Source organism: Mesitornis unicolor, unplaced genomic scaffold (genome assembly GCF_000695765.1).
Source record: "Mesitornis unicolor isolate BGI_N332 unplaced genomic scaffold, ASM69576v1 scaffold683, whole genome shotgun sequence".
NCBI lineage: Eukaryota > Metazoa > Chordata > Aves > Mesitornithiformes > Mesitornithidae > Mesitornis > Mesitornis unicolor.
In genome coordinates, this window is record NW_010173786.1 from 11,499 (window position 1) to 24,082 (window position 12,584).

The following is a 12,584-nucleotide window of genomic DNA, read 5'->3' on the forward strand; positions in this document are numbered from 1 at the left end:
AACATGTATCTCATCTGGTGTGACCAATAGCTAGCTGTACTTTTCTTGAAACATAAGGCCCTGTACCTAAGTAGTTACAAGCATCTGTTGCTCCTACTAACTCATGCATTCACATTTAAGCTGAAATGCTTGCAATTAGACTTATTTAAGTGATAACCACTTACAAGCACAGAATCACAGAATGTTAGGAGTTGGAAGGGACCTCCAAAGCTCATCCAGTCCAACCCCTGCCAGAGCAGGATCACCCAGACCAGGTCACACAGGAACACGTCCAGGCGGGTTTTGAATGTCTGCAGAGAAGGAGACTCCACAACCTCTCTGGGCAGCCTGGGCCATGCTCTGGCACCCTCACAGTGAAAACGTTTTTCCTCATCTTCAGATTGAACCTCCCGTGCTCCAGCTTGGGACCATTGCCCCTTGTCCTGTCATTCGACATCACAGAGCAGAGCCTGGCTCCTTCTTCCTGACACTCGCCCTTTACAAATTGATCCCCAGGAATGAGGTCTCCCCTCAGTCTCCTCTGCTCCAAGCTAAACAGACCCAGCTCCCTCAGCCACTCCTCAGCAGGAGATGCTCCACTCCCTCCATCATCTCTGTGGCCCTGCTGGACTCTTTCAAGCAATTCCCTGTCCTCCTTGAACTGAGGGGCCCAGAACTGAACACAATATTGCAGATGTGGTCTCACCAGGGCAGAGTAGAGGGGAAGGAGAACCTCTCTGACCTACAACCACCCCTTCTGATACACCCCAGGATGCCATTGGCCTTCTTGGCTCAAGGGCACATTGCTGGCTCATGGTCATCCTGCTGTCCACCAACACCCCAGGTCCTTTCCAGCCACTCGTCCCCAAGCCTGTAGCGCTGCATGGGGTTATTGCGACCCAAGGGCAGGACCCAGCACTTGGCCTTGTTGAAGCTCATCCAGTTGGCCTCAGCTCATGGATTCAGCCCATCCAGGTCCCTCTGCAGAGCCTTCCTACCCTCAGGCAGATCAACGCTCCCTCCCAAATCAGTGTCATCTGCAAACTTGCTGAGGGAGCACTCAATCCCCTCATCCAGATCATTGATAAAGATGTGGATGACAATCAAAAAACGGCATCTAGCATTCGGTTGTTGCTCATTATTTGAAATTTACCTTGAATTCCCCAACCACTGACGGATCATCACTGTCTTCAGATTTGCCTCTGTATAGTTTGAATGTATCACAGAAGTCTGTTAAGCTATTGAATTCAGGTACTTTTTCCAATTCACAGTCATACACCTTAGAAAAAAAAATAAAAAGGAAAATAAAAAAGTGCAGCTTAGAAATGATTACTAACTATCAGCTCCACCACTGTGGCATTGCAAAGTGTGTGTATTTTTGATGGAGTATCTTGAGTTCCAAACATTTGGAACCATTTTTATTTTCACACTGAAGTGGAAGCAAATACAACGTTTGGAGAACATGCTATAAACCTTCATTTGGGTCTTGTTAAAAACTGAGGAAATAGCATTTCACAAGCTTAGCTTTACTTTCTTTGTACGGTGTATTAGATGAGAAGTGAAAGTAGTCTGTCTTCAGCTTTTAACCAACAGACAATAAAAGTACTGATCCTAGTTAAGTAGAAAAGCAGCAAAGATATCTTCTTAAAACCTTCCTTTCGCCACATGAATTAGTAATGGACCTATACTGGAAATCATGTACAGTTAAATTTTGAAGAGCATTTAAAAAAAAAAGGGGGGGGCACAGCTCTGACCAAGTTTTGGGCCTACAAACATTGAGATATCTTCATTTATTTTATCTTGAACAATACCGTTATAGTGTCATATCCTTTTTTAATATACTGTCCACATTTTTCATGTTCTCCTACTGAAGCATAAAATTTGCTCCACCAATCAACAATTTCTTCTTCCTTAAAGAGAAACAAATTAAAAAGCATTTTATTAGGATATAAAACTTCTTTTATATCACACTGTACAGCAGAAACAAGCATACTAAAAGACCGTATACTCTAAAACTTACTATCACTTAAATAATATTAAAGGTTTATCTGAAAGAGAATGTTAATATTAAGGCTAGAAAGATGGAAGGTCTCTTACCCAGGTGTAGGTATATAGTCTATAATGCAGCGGCACTGATACCCAGCAGCCAGCCACCTCCAAGCAAGCAGTGAATTACTGGTATCTAGATACCTATCTCAAAGGTTTGTTTCTGGAGATGTATCTATTTCTCCATCTTCTGGACATGCAGCACAGCCCAGCCACCTAAACTCTAGGTTACTTAAATCAGAGGAAGTGAGTGTACACTTAGCTCGTGCAGTCATCGTTTCGGCTGCTAAGGAAAAACACTATCATACCTGGTATTCGTTACAGGAATGCATGACTGTCAAAACTACAGAGAACGTGTTGAAAACCTTTCCCTGAAGGATAAATGTGCTAGTTTGCTTTCAGCATTCCCATTTATTTCAAAACTGTTGCCATGTAGTAAAACTGGGACAGACCTGCGCTCCAGCCATGCATTATTCCATTAAAACCAGTGGAGACTGTCTGTATAGTCACAGAATCTTGCAGTGGAGATCTACTTTAACGTCTACCAAATGCAGGTAGGAAAGAAGGAGCAGTAAGTCTTGCTCTCTTAAAAAAATAATACTGCAATGTGTAGCTTTTAAAGAGTAGTATACATTACCTTTTCTGTGAGCTTCTCATGAGGATCAAGTCATTAAAAAAAGGAGCAAAACAGAAACAGTGGTGAGGATATGATTTGAGGAATTTTATACAGTTAAATAGGCTTTAAAAGTTTAGGGTTTTGTATGTAGTCTGAATGTAAAGTAAGTTACTAACATGAATAATTTATAAATACTTTTGAAGAATATTCAGACAACATGTGTTTAGCTTTTTTTTTTCTGCTGTATGCCCCAGATATTAAACTTGAGCATATATATATAAATTTTAAAAAGCAAGTTTTCAGAACTGTAAGACATTATCACCCTGTGCTTCACAAAGCAAACCAGATATAAACTTGGTTTTCTTATTTTATCATTGCAGGTTACACTCTGGATTCTATTTATTGACTTCCACAGCAGCATCATTCCCTGCTTTCATCTGTGGTTGCAGAGAGCACTGAATCTGATTTATTTCAGATGAAAAATGTTTTGAAGAGAACTTACAAAACCAATGTATTCCAGAGATTCTTTTCCAAACGAATTTCACATACATAAAATTGAAGTGATTTTTTTTTTTTTGCCCTTTTGGAATATTTACTTCTTTAGAAGACAATTTACTAATGTTCAACAGCCTTTGTACTTTTTCTTCTACTGTCATTTTTCAATTGTTTACAGGCTGTGGATTATGAGGAGTCTGAAAAAACCCATGGATTACATAGCACAGTACGAACCAGTATATGTGTTTACAGATTTAGCCATATAATAATAATCTGCACAATCCAAAATGCTTCACCTGTTAAATCACAGATACCATAATTATGACCCAATAGTCCACTAAGAGCAAGCATCATGCATCCCATTTGGAAGCCACGATTAGCAAGTGTGATTTGTGCTAGTGTTTATATATCATACTTTGTGTTTTGATTTAAAGGCATAATCCACAAATTTTTGTGCAAAGCAGAAGCAATACACAAGAATTTTTATGAATACAAGCCAAATGCATCAATAGGTTAGGCCATCACTCTGGTATATCATACTCATTTACTCCCATTTCTATTCTGCAAGTAATTATCTTGCTGGGATGTTCAGGTCTGCTGCATTTTAGCAGTCTTGTCTAATGTCAAATCAGAAATACAGGATAATGTTTTCAGATTTTCTAAAGACAATTGGAGTGATTTATTCTCAGAGACCGCATCTTTAGTGATTTGCAAAACTTACAGGCAGAATTCATGAGGTAATTTTTAATACTTTGCCACAGTTAAATTTGACTTTGTTTAAACACTGGTTTGCAATGTTGACAACATGAAAAGTAGCTTGCATAATTATGCAATAATAATTTAAACTCCCAATTTAAAGCTTTTTCACAAAATATATTGTGTAGAACTCTGAATTTTTCATCAAAGCATAATGTTGGAAGAATTTAAATCAGGGTTTGTGGGTTTGGTTTTCTTTTTTTCCCCTTGATATACCTTCAAATGCCTCTTTAAATAATGCACTTGGTGGCTTTGGGAAGAAGAGGTTAAGAAAAAAAATCAAACCCCTAAGACCTGCTTTAAAAATTCCCAAAACCAATAAGATTGAGTCATTGATATTTGGATATTATCGTTGCTAAAACTGGTAAGCAGGATGTGCTCACAAAATGCCAAAACGCAGTATAAGATGCCATATGATAAACTGAGATTTTGGAGCGAAATATTCACATGGTAAAGATCATGTAATGGCTACTGTCCTTTTCTTAAGGTACAGTGGCTTCACTGTAGATTGTTATACTTGAAATTTTCAAGACCGAACTATTAGCTATTTGACCATCTTGAAATTATGGGAAAAAAAATAAGAGATATAGTGGATCTCTAGAAAAGTTTGAGGTTTATTTACTGCAGATTTATTTTGTTCTCCAGAAAGCAGACTTTTAATCAAAGTTTAAATACTGATAGTGTGCTTACATGATTCCTGTTGATTTTGGACTTTTAGTACATAGATTCCAAATAAGCTGATACAGACAGAAAGTTTTTAATAGTTCATACATATTGTACACAGATAGTGAGACTTGCATAAGAAGGATGCATTAATATTTGTAACTAATAATTCTAGACTTAAGAGCATCATCTCCTCCAAAATCTCTCTATGGAATAATTGCCAAGAGAAGTGCAGCCTCATGACCACAGCACATTAACGTTCTTCCTCCACCCAACCCCACTCTGGTCATCTCCATGCATTATTTTGGTACACACAAACATACATACATACAAACATACATACATACATGCACTGTTGTTGGAGAAGCCATTTTGCTGAGTGCTGCTGACATACTGCCTAAACACTGGAAATTGGAATGTAATTGATGAAATTTTGGCATTTTGTGTCCTCAGGGTGTTGTCTGCATAACGCTTACACTTTCCACAGTTGTACTTATTTCAATTTAAATTGTTCTGATTAGTCCTTCCTCTCTCATATGGATGCTATCACTGTATCTAGTGTTACACTTGGCTCAGGTAATGTCAAACTCTAAAAGAAATTGTGTTTCACTTTATGTAGCATTAAAAATCTTCCCTCTTATAGGTGAAATGAACTACACAAATTCAATCAATTTTTCCAGTGAGTTCAAAGTGCTAAGCACTTTCTATTTCTTCAAATACTTAAAGAACTAAAAAATTCTCTGTACGAGCTATAAAGCATTTATATTAGAACAGAAGATAAAAGTTAGACACTGTTCTAAATTAAATCTTAAGGACAATTTACATGTGTGATGAAAGTAAATACAAGAACATGCTCTATGAGATGCTCAAATTAGAATCTGAATATCATCCTATTAAGATACAGAAGAAGAAGTTAAGGAAGAACAATGCAATCAATAACATACTCAAATAGCAGTGAGAGTTCAGAAGTTTTAACTCAGTAGTATTTAGTTTGGGACCTCTGTAACAAAATAAAAAAACCTGCGTTTTTGAAAAGTCAAAGTTGTGGATTAAGAGTCCGCAACATTACTATATTAAAGGGCACAACTTTTGTGCGTCCTTTAAAATAACAGGTCATCAGAAATTTATGAAAACATCTTCTATGTAAGGGGAACATTTTACAGTCCTAAAATAACTGAAATTTTTTCCCTGAAATATACTGTATGGAATTTGTCTTCACTCATGTTTCAACTCAAGAGTAAAATTCCGCAAGCTGAATTATTTTTTACCTGGAAAGTAAAATTGTATTGTGGTGGTCCTGAAAGAATCAGACAAGTAGAGAGATTCACAAGGCACAACAGAAAAGGAAAGAAAAGAAGTGTTAGTGCAGAAAATATTGTTACAGTGCCATCAGTTTTGGATGAGGCAAAGCCACGACTGTAGGAAATTGAATGGCTGAAGGTGTGTGTTACCATGGCTTTGATTCTGTACCCACCAAAGCAAACACACCCCTAATTCTAGCTCCTTTATTTAGAGCTGCTAAGACTGTGCAAGATCAGGCTGCTCTAACCATCACCGGTGGACAAATGGGTAAAGTTCCATCATGTGCTTTAAGAAGCAGCTTCTGGGTGAACTTTACCACGCACAAAAAGCTTCAGTTTGAGGTTTACTCTATGAAAACAGAGGTTCAAATGATTAACGTATTTCCTTTGCTTTCCTGTCATCAAGTAACTTTGTCCCATCTGGCTTTCCAGAAGGTTGCATATGTTTCTGACAATTTTGCTGTCTAGATAGTTTCTCAGAAATCACAGATCTGAAGGAGAAAGTCAAGCATCAAATTTCAAAGATTACCTGAGCTGCTAGCAGTGGCTGTGTGTCTTCCATTTCAATTACCGTGTCCTGGCGAGGTGCAGCTGAGAGCAGACTAACTGTAAGCCAAAGATTTTATTAAGTCAATATGCTGTAGGAAAAATTTCTTCCGAAACATTTTCATCAGACTTGAAATGCAAACAGTTACAAAAGATGTAAAATAATTCACATGCTGTGTTTGATCCCCTAAAGAAAGCAATTAGTTACCACTTTTTGCTAAAAATAACATAATAAATTTCTGTGCAGGATACGCAAACATTTCTCAAATATATAGAATTTTTAAAAAGGAGTAAAACTTGGCAAAAATATAGAGGAAAATGTCAGCATTGTATTCAGAGCATCCTTGCTGGATATACTGGATCATTGCTTTTGTACTTAGTGCAGGTGTAATCTGCAGGTAGTTAAATTCCAAGTTGATACTAAAGAGGAACTTCAGGGACACAGTTCACTGAGTCTGAGGGAGGACTTGCCTTTGCACTACGTCCTCTTATGCTCCACAGAATATTGCTTTAATTAATAACTCTCAGATTTCTAAATGATGTAATGTAATGTAATATAATTTTAATTAATACTCTCAGATTTTTTTTCTTTTAGATCACATTATCTCCAAATAAGTACACAACACGAGATGGCTATTCGTCAGTACAGTGCGCAGAGTACAGACTGAAGATAGGTTATTTTAGCATCTCATAAGAAAGTAGAACTTTTCACTTTCCAGCTGTCTACCTTTCAGTTGTGGTGCAATGTCCTCTTTAGTGGTGTAGGGGTCACAGCGAAAGCTTTCCAGTAAATCAATAGTGCACTGTCCCACAATGGGCTTCCGTCCAAAGGGTCTGTGGTCTATTACTTTAATAACAAGAGATGGACTGTATAATTCCTCCTTTGGCAGAAGCTAAAAATGAAAGGTTAGAGTTTGTTTATAATGCAAACAGAAGGAAAATTAACAATAAAGATTTCCCCCCTAAATTAGAGCTGTTACTTCATTTATTTCATACTGAACTACTATTCTCTATGGCTGTATGGTGAACAAAATTTCTAACCTTATATTATGATTCAACAGAAGTCAGTAAGAATAATTTTAATTGCCTCAAATCTTGAATGTTCTTGACTCCTGCACAGCTCCTATCCTGGCAGTAGGAAAGTTGCCACACATCTACAGGTAAAGTGATGCCTTTTCAAATAAATAAATAAATATATTTCTTTATATATATATATATATATACACGCACACACTGCACTGGATTGTGCATATAAAATTGTACTATTTAATGTTCACATTATTAGAATTTTCAGGCTTAGTAAATTGCTTATGTTAAGTAAAAAAAGGATGTGCAAGTTTTCCTGTTCATTCTTGCATTAACAAATCCTTGATCTTTTAAAAGTAAGGGATGACTTATTTTGCTATAGGTAGCTGGTATACAGTTCTTTTGCAACGTACAACTTTCATGAAGAGAACAGAAGATGGAAAATTTGGTGTCTTTTTGAGGTTTTTGATCACCACAGATTCCACCATTTCACCTCCACATTCCACAATCAGACTGGGAGACATAACAGGTGCCAGTTGGTAGTTTTTCATGTTCCGCAGCCCCCAAGCCAGAATCTGTAAAATAAAATCCAATACAAGCATAAGTGGGAGAGATATCAATATGCTTAATATGATACTTCAAAAGTAGGAAAGAAGAAATGAAGTATTTTCAGTAATAAATTGTGATGGGCAAAATATTTCAAGGTGGTTGTTCTAGGAAAGTTAATGGAAGAAATGAAACTCAAAAACACTTGAAGAAAAAAATCCCCTATACTTCTCACTATGAAACGTTCTTTTTCTTGAAGCAAAAACACAAACTTATTATGTAGAGGATGAGATGACTGTACCTGTATTCAGCTAGTTTAAGAATAAACCATACCTCAACAGCAGTGAGTTGAACCACTGGTCTGATTCCCTGAGGTACCATGTAAAGCTTTGGCGCTCTTTGTGATGGAAGAATTGGAAGGTTGGCACCACCCTATTAAGACCCAAACATGAATATTAGTTTCTCTCATCTTCCTTAAATGAAGTATCTTGCAAGTATTAAGGCAATTCTTCACATTATGACTCACTGCAAAAGGATATATAACACATCATATTATATTATATATACACACAAAAAATGTATACCTTGTCCCTCAAAATAAGTTCTGCAGCAAAAAGAATGTCTCCACTAGCTTTGCCATTATTTATTACAGGATACCAGAGCAGTTTTGGCATGATATCCTCTTCTGGAATTAACTTGACCACAGGGGAACAAACACTTCTTCCAAGGAATTCATCTTTTCCCTGAAACCGAAAATAGCAATTGTAGCCATTAATGTTATTACCAATTAATGTAACTAAATGAAAAAAACAATCAGGGTAAAAAGCATTTACCTACCACTTGGTCACTATCAAAAAGTTCAATAACAACATTAGGTGGGTTTTGGGCTACTGTCTGTGGGTCCCCATAGATCTCAATTTCATTAAATATGAGAGTTTGGTCCCATGTAGGATTCAAAGTTGAATGAATGATCTCAGTTGTTTTACTTTGATGAAGGAAAGAAACATGAGCGTACGGATCTGAAACAGCATACAAAGATTGAAAGCATAGAGTTACAGGCAAACAAAACCCCATCAAGCCACAAGGCACACAAGCACATTTTTTATCAAATCCAGTATGTTATTTTCCTTCTGTCATTACCAGTTCTATAAGCCAAAAGCCCACACATACACATAACTTACATTTAATACAGAAAATTCCATTTGATTACTGAATAGCTTCCTTTACATGAGTTTTGATTAACAGAGTAATAAATGAAAATGATAAAACATCTTGCAAATCAGAAAGAGAACTTGAAAACTAAAATGAAACTCTGGCTATACTAATCTCCTCTTAAAAACGGTCCACAGAAGCTTTTTTCTTGTTGCCTCAGTTGATATACAACTGTAGAGCCTCATCAATAATACAAAGAAATAATTCTAGTTCTGACTAGTTGCCAAACAACAAATTCTCTCGGGCTATATTGCTCAGATCAAGCTTTGGTTTCAAACATGCTTATTTATAGCAATCTCTTCTTGTGAAACAGCTGAATGATTGAAGTGGTCTAGGCCCAGTGTTTGGCAGGTCTTTAAATCACCAAGAGCTTTGTAGAAGGTATCTGATGATGGTCATTAACACTTCCTGTACAAATTACACTCACTAAGGACTAGAGGCTGTTCTAAAGGTTATCTTTAGGTCAGCTTCAACAGCTTCTGGCTAGGTACCTGCTCAGAGTTTTACGAAACCTGGCTAACTCTTCAAACTAGCTTTAGAGGAAAATGAAATGTTGATGTGCTAGTTTATGTGTGACTGCATCTGCAGTACATATCATCTTGCATTCTAAATATGCAAATTAGAGGCATTTGTTATTGTTTCTTCATATTGCTTTTAAGTGCTGCATATTGAAGTAAGACCAACTACACACAGGCAGCTGTGCAAAAAAACCCCTCAATCCAGAAAACAGCACTAGAATAAGTATAGCTCTACATCTTCTGTAAAACATTAACAAATGCATTACACATACTCAACTGTTAATTAAAACAGGGAGAAAAATTATGCAAATTGAGGTGGATGGGCAAAGAAAATTCTAAGCTGCCCATTTCATCTTTATCTCTGGCTGAACTTACTTAAAATAAATGCAAAGTCATATTCCTACAGAATACAATTTCAATTTGCTCTCTGACTTCCCAGTGAAATTTTAATTCTAATTAGCAAAAACTAAACGCGTGATGACCTGAGTATTGAATTAGCCTCACTACAAAAACGCCAAATGGATACAACGTTGTAGGAACACCTAAGACCTGGAAATAGAAAGGCAACAGGTACGCTTGTATAAACAAACAAAAGCCATGCTAATTAGTAAGGCACAGTGTAGTTTTCTACAAGTCCACCTCAGTAATGAATTAATATAAAATACTAAACACTGAGAGGCAGTTGGTGACATAGTAGCCATCCAGCTTTCTTCATCCTTGCTTTTGTGCAAGCTTCCTGCAGGTCAGCTTAGAAACTGTTAGGAGGAGAAGCCAAGACACAGGGAGCACACATTCAGAGCACTTCTCTTTGGTAGCTTCTGGGCCAGTTCTAACCAAATCTGGATCATACATAATGAAGCTGAGACTTCATTTATGGCATAGTGTTAGTAGCTGGGATCTATGCACAGACATTAAGGATTTAAGATATTCTATAGCTAAATCAAGTTACCAGTTCATTGGAGCAGTGGGTTTTCTGCACCATTAGCAAGATTTTTCCATACCTGAAAAACTGTCTTTGTCTAAAGCCATGAGATTTCTTGCCTGGTAGACGTAACAGCGAAGGTGGTAAGTATACACCCCTGTATCACATAAATAAAAAGAATTCAACTGCATTATACAGGCTTCTTCTTTGTCATGAACTATCTTGGGTTTATAAAAATGCCTTATATACTTCAACTCAAGCACAAGCACTGTAGTACTAGTGACGAGTGTACCAATACCAACAAGCTAGCACCTGAGAACATTCGTTACAACACAACTTAAAGCAGAATTGAAAAGAAACCACTGATGCCATTTGAACTTTTTTCACTGTATGATCATCTAAGAAATCCTTCCATTCAAAAATTCCTGTGTGCTAATCTAGGTCCTCTGAAGAGCATCAAGAACTGGGCATTCCCATGGTTAATTTAAGTACCCACTACAGCACTCGCAGGGACCTGGGAGTTTCACATTTTTAGCTGTTAGCTTTAGAATATTATTCCAATTGCAAGTCTGTCTCTTTGGCTAAAAGACTTTTAAAAAAAATCACTGTAGGCAAGGTGGAACAGCTTAAAAGGAAGACGTGAGAGGCCCAAACCCAGGACAGCATGTGGCTGAGTTAATACAGCTTTTCTTTAAAAGGTATCAGCTCTAACCCTTTCAGCCCTTGGAAAAATCTGAGCTACTCATAGCCTTAATGAGCTGAAACCTCTGATCTGTGGCAGGAAAAGGTGTCATGTTCCTCCTGTTGTAGTCATTATTTAGAAGAAACTGCAATAATCTTCCTCAGCTTCTGAAAGACAAGATTTAAGATTTAGGCACCCATTCCTAGCAGGGAGCTCAAGTTCTGTATAGTCCAAATAAAGACAAGTGTTCCAGCCAGAGATCCTCAGAAAGGATTCTGAGTCTTAGGAGTGGATGGGGTTGGCCTCTATTCCCATTAACTAACACTGGTGGCTCCCATCTCAATGTCCCTGCTTTTGTGAATCCCATTACAGTGATTCCAAGGCATTTAAAGCCAGTCCAGGTTGGCAGAGTTACAGTTTTGTTCATTTTGCCAACTCAGCTACACGGTCTTACTGCTTCCTCTGGGTCAGGCATTTAACTAACCCAATGCAGGGTCAGACAAATGAGCTAAACCAGCAAAAAATTAACTGTACATACAACCTTTTTGCTGGCCTAACTCCCTACATTATTATGAAGAGACCCTAATGCTAAAAATGCATCATTTAAGACAGCCCAAAATTTAGGTGCTGCAATAGTTAGCTTTAGAACTCCTGTCCCATACAGGTTTTAAAAATGTCTGCGTTGACAGTGGACTGAAGTATCAAAATGACTAACTGTAATTTTTCTTTTAGTAGCCTAAACAGAGCCCAGTCAGGGATCAGATGGTAATTACAACAGAAGGTATACAGACCTAGAGGTAATGCTCAAAGAATTACAATTCTGTTTCAGACCAGGGAGAAACAGACATGATTTACGAGAAAGGAATTGCTAAAGAACCTACTGTCAAAGTAGCAGGAAACAAGTGGTGTATTGGCACCAAACACCTTTGTAGCTGACTCCTTGGTTTTGTCCGAACTCTTTCCTTCTCCATCATCAACACTAGTGTCTGCTCCCTGAAGTTATACATAGAAAAAAGGTTACTGCATATTTACAAATATAGAAGGACACTGATAAAAGTGGACTGTGTGTGGGAATACAGGGTTTTCAGTCTCTCCTCCAGGAAAAGGAGAAATTTACTTTCCTGAGCAAATGCACTGTAAAAGATGTTTACTCGTGTCCAAAGGTCACTTTTTGTTGCCACTGAGCTGTGCAGAGATCAGATCCAGCCATTTCATCTTACTTTCCAGAACATCTATTTCTGGAGATACACTAGCTACCCACCAGCTCCCGCTTGAA

The 12,584-nt window shown here is 37.5% G+C and overlaps 1 protein-coding gene across 2 annotated transcripts in view; it reads right to left on the reverse strand.

Moving 5' to 3' along the window:
* MYOF (myoferlin) overlaps positions 1 to 12,584 on the reverse strand; it is a 65,793-nt gene that overhangs the window by 8,220 nt on the left and 44,989 nt on the right. For both annotated transcript variants that reach the window (XM_010180823.1, XM_010180822.1), the window contains 11 exons: positions 12,190 to 12,301; positions 10,706 to 10,783; positions 8,812 to 8,993; positions 8,559 to 8,717; positions 8,308 to 8,406; positions 7,842 to 8,003; positions 7,130 to 7,295; positions 6,386 to 6,462; positions 2,663 to 2,674; positions 1,791 to 1,889; positions 1,133 to 1,258 (listed from right to left, as the gene is read on the reverse strand). In XM_010180823.1, the coding sequence (XP_010179125.1) occupies positions 1,133 to 1,258; positions 1,791 to 1,889; positions 2,663 to 2,674; positions 6,386 to 6,462; positions 7,130 to 7,295; positions 7,842 to 8,003; positions 8,308 to 8,406; positions 8,559 to 8,717; positions 8,812 to 8,993; positions 10,706 to 10,783; positions 12,190 to 12,301 (1,272 nt within the window). The remainder of the gene's footprint in view (positions 1 to 1,132; positions 1,259 to 1,790; positions 1,890 to 2,662; positions 2,675 to 6,385; positions 6,463 to 7,129; positions 7,296 to 7,841; positions 8,004 to 8,307; positions 8,407 to 8,558; positions 8,718 to 8,811; positions 8,994 to 10,705; positions 10,784 to 12,189; positions 12,302 to 12,584) is intronic.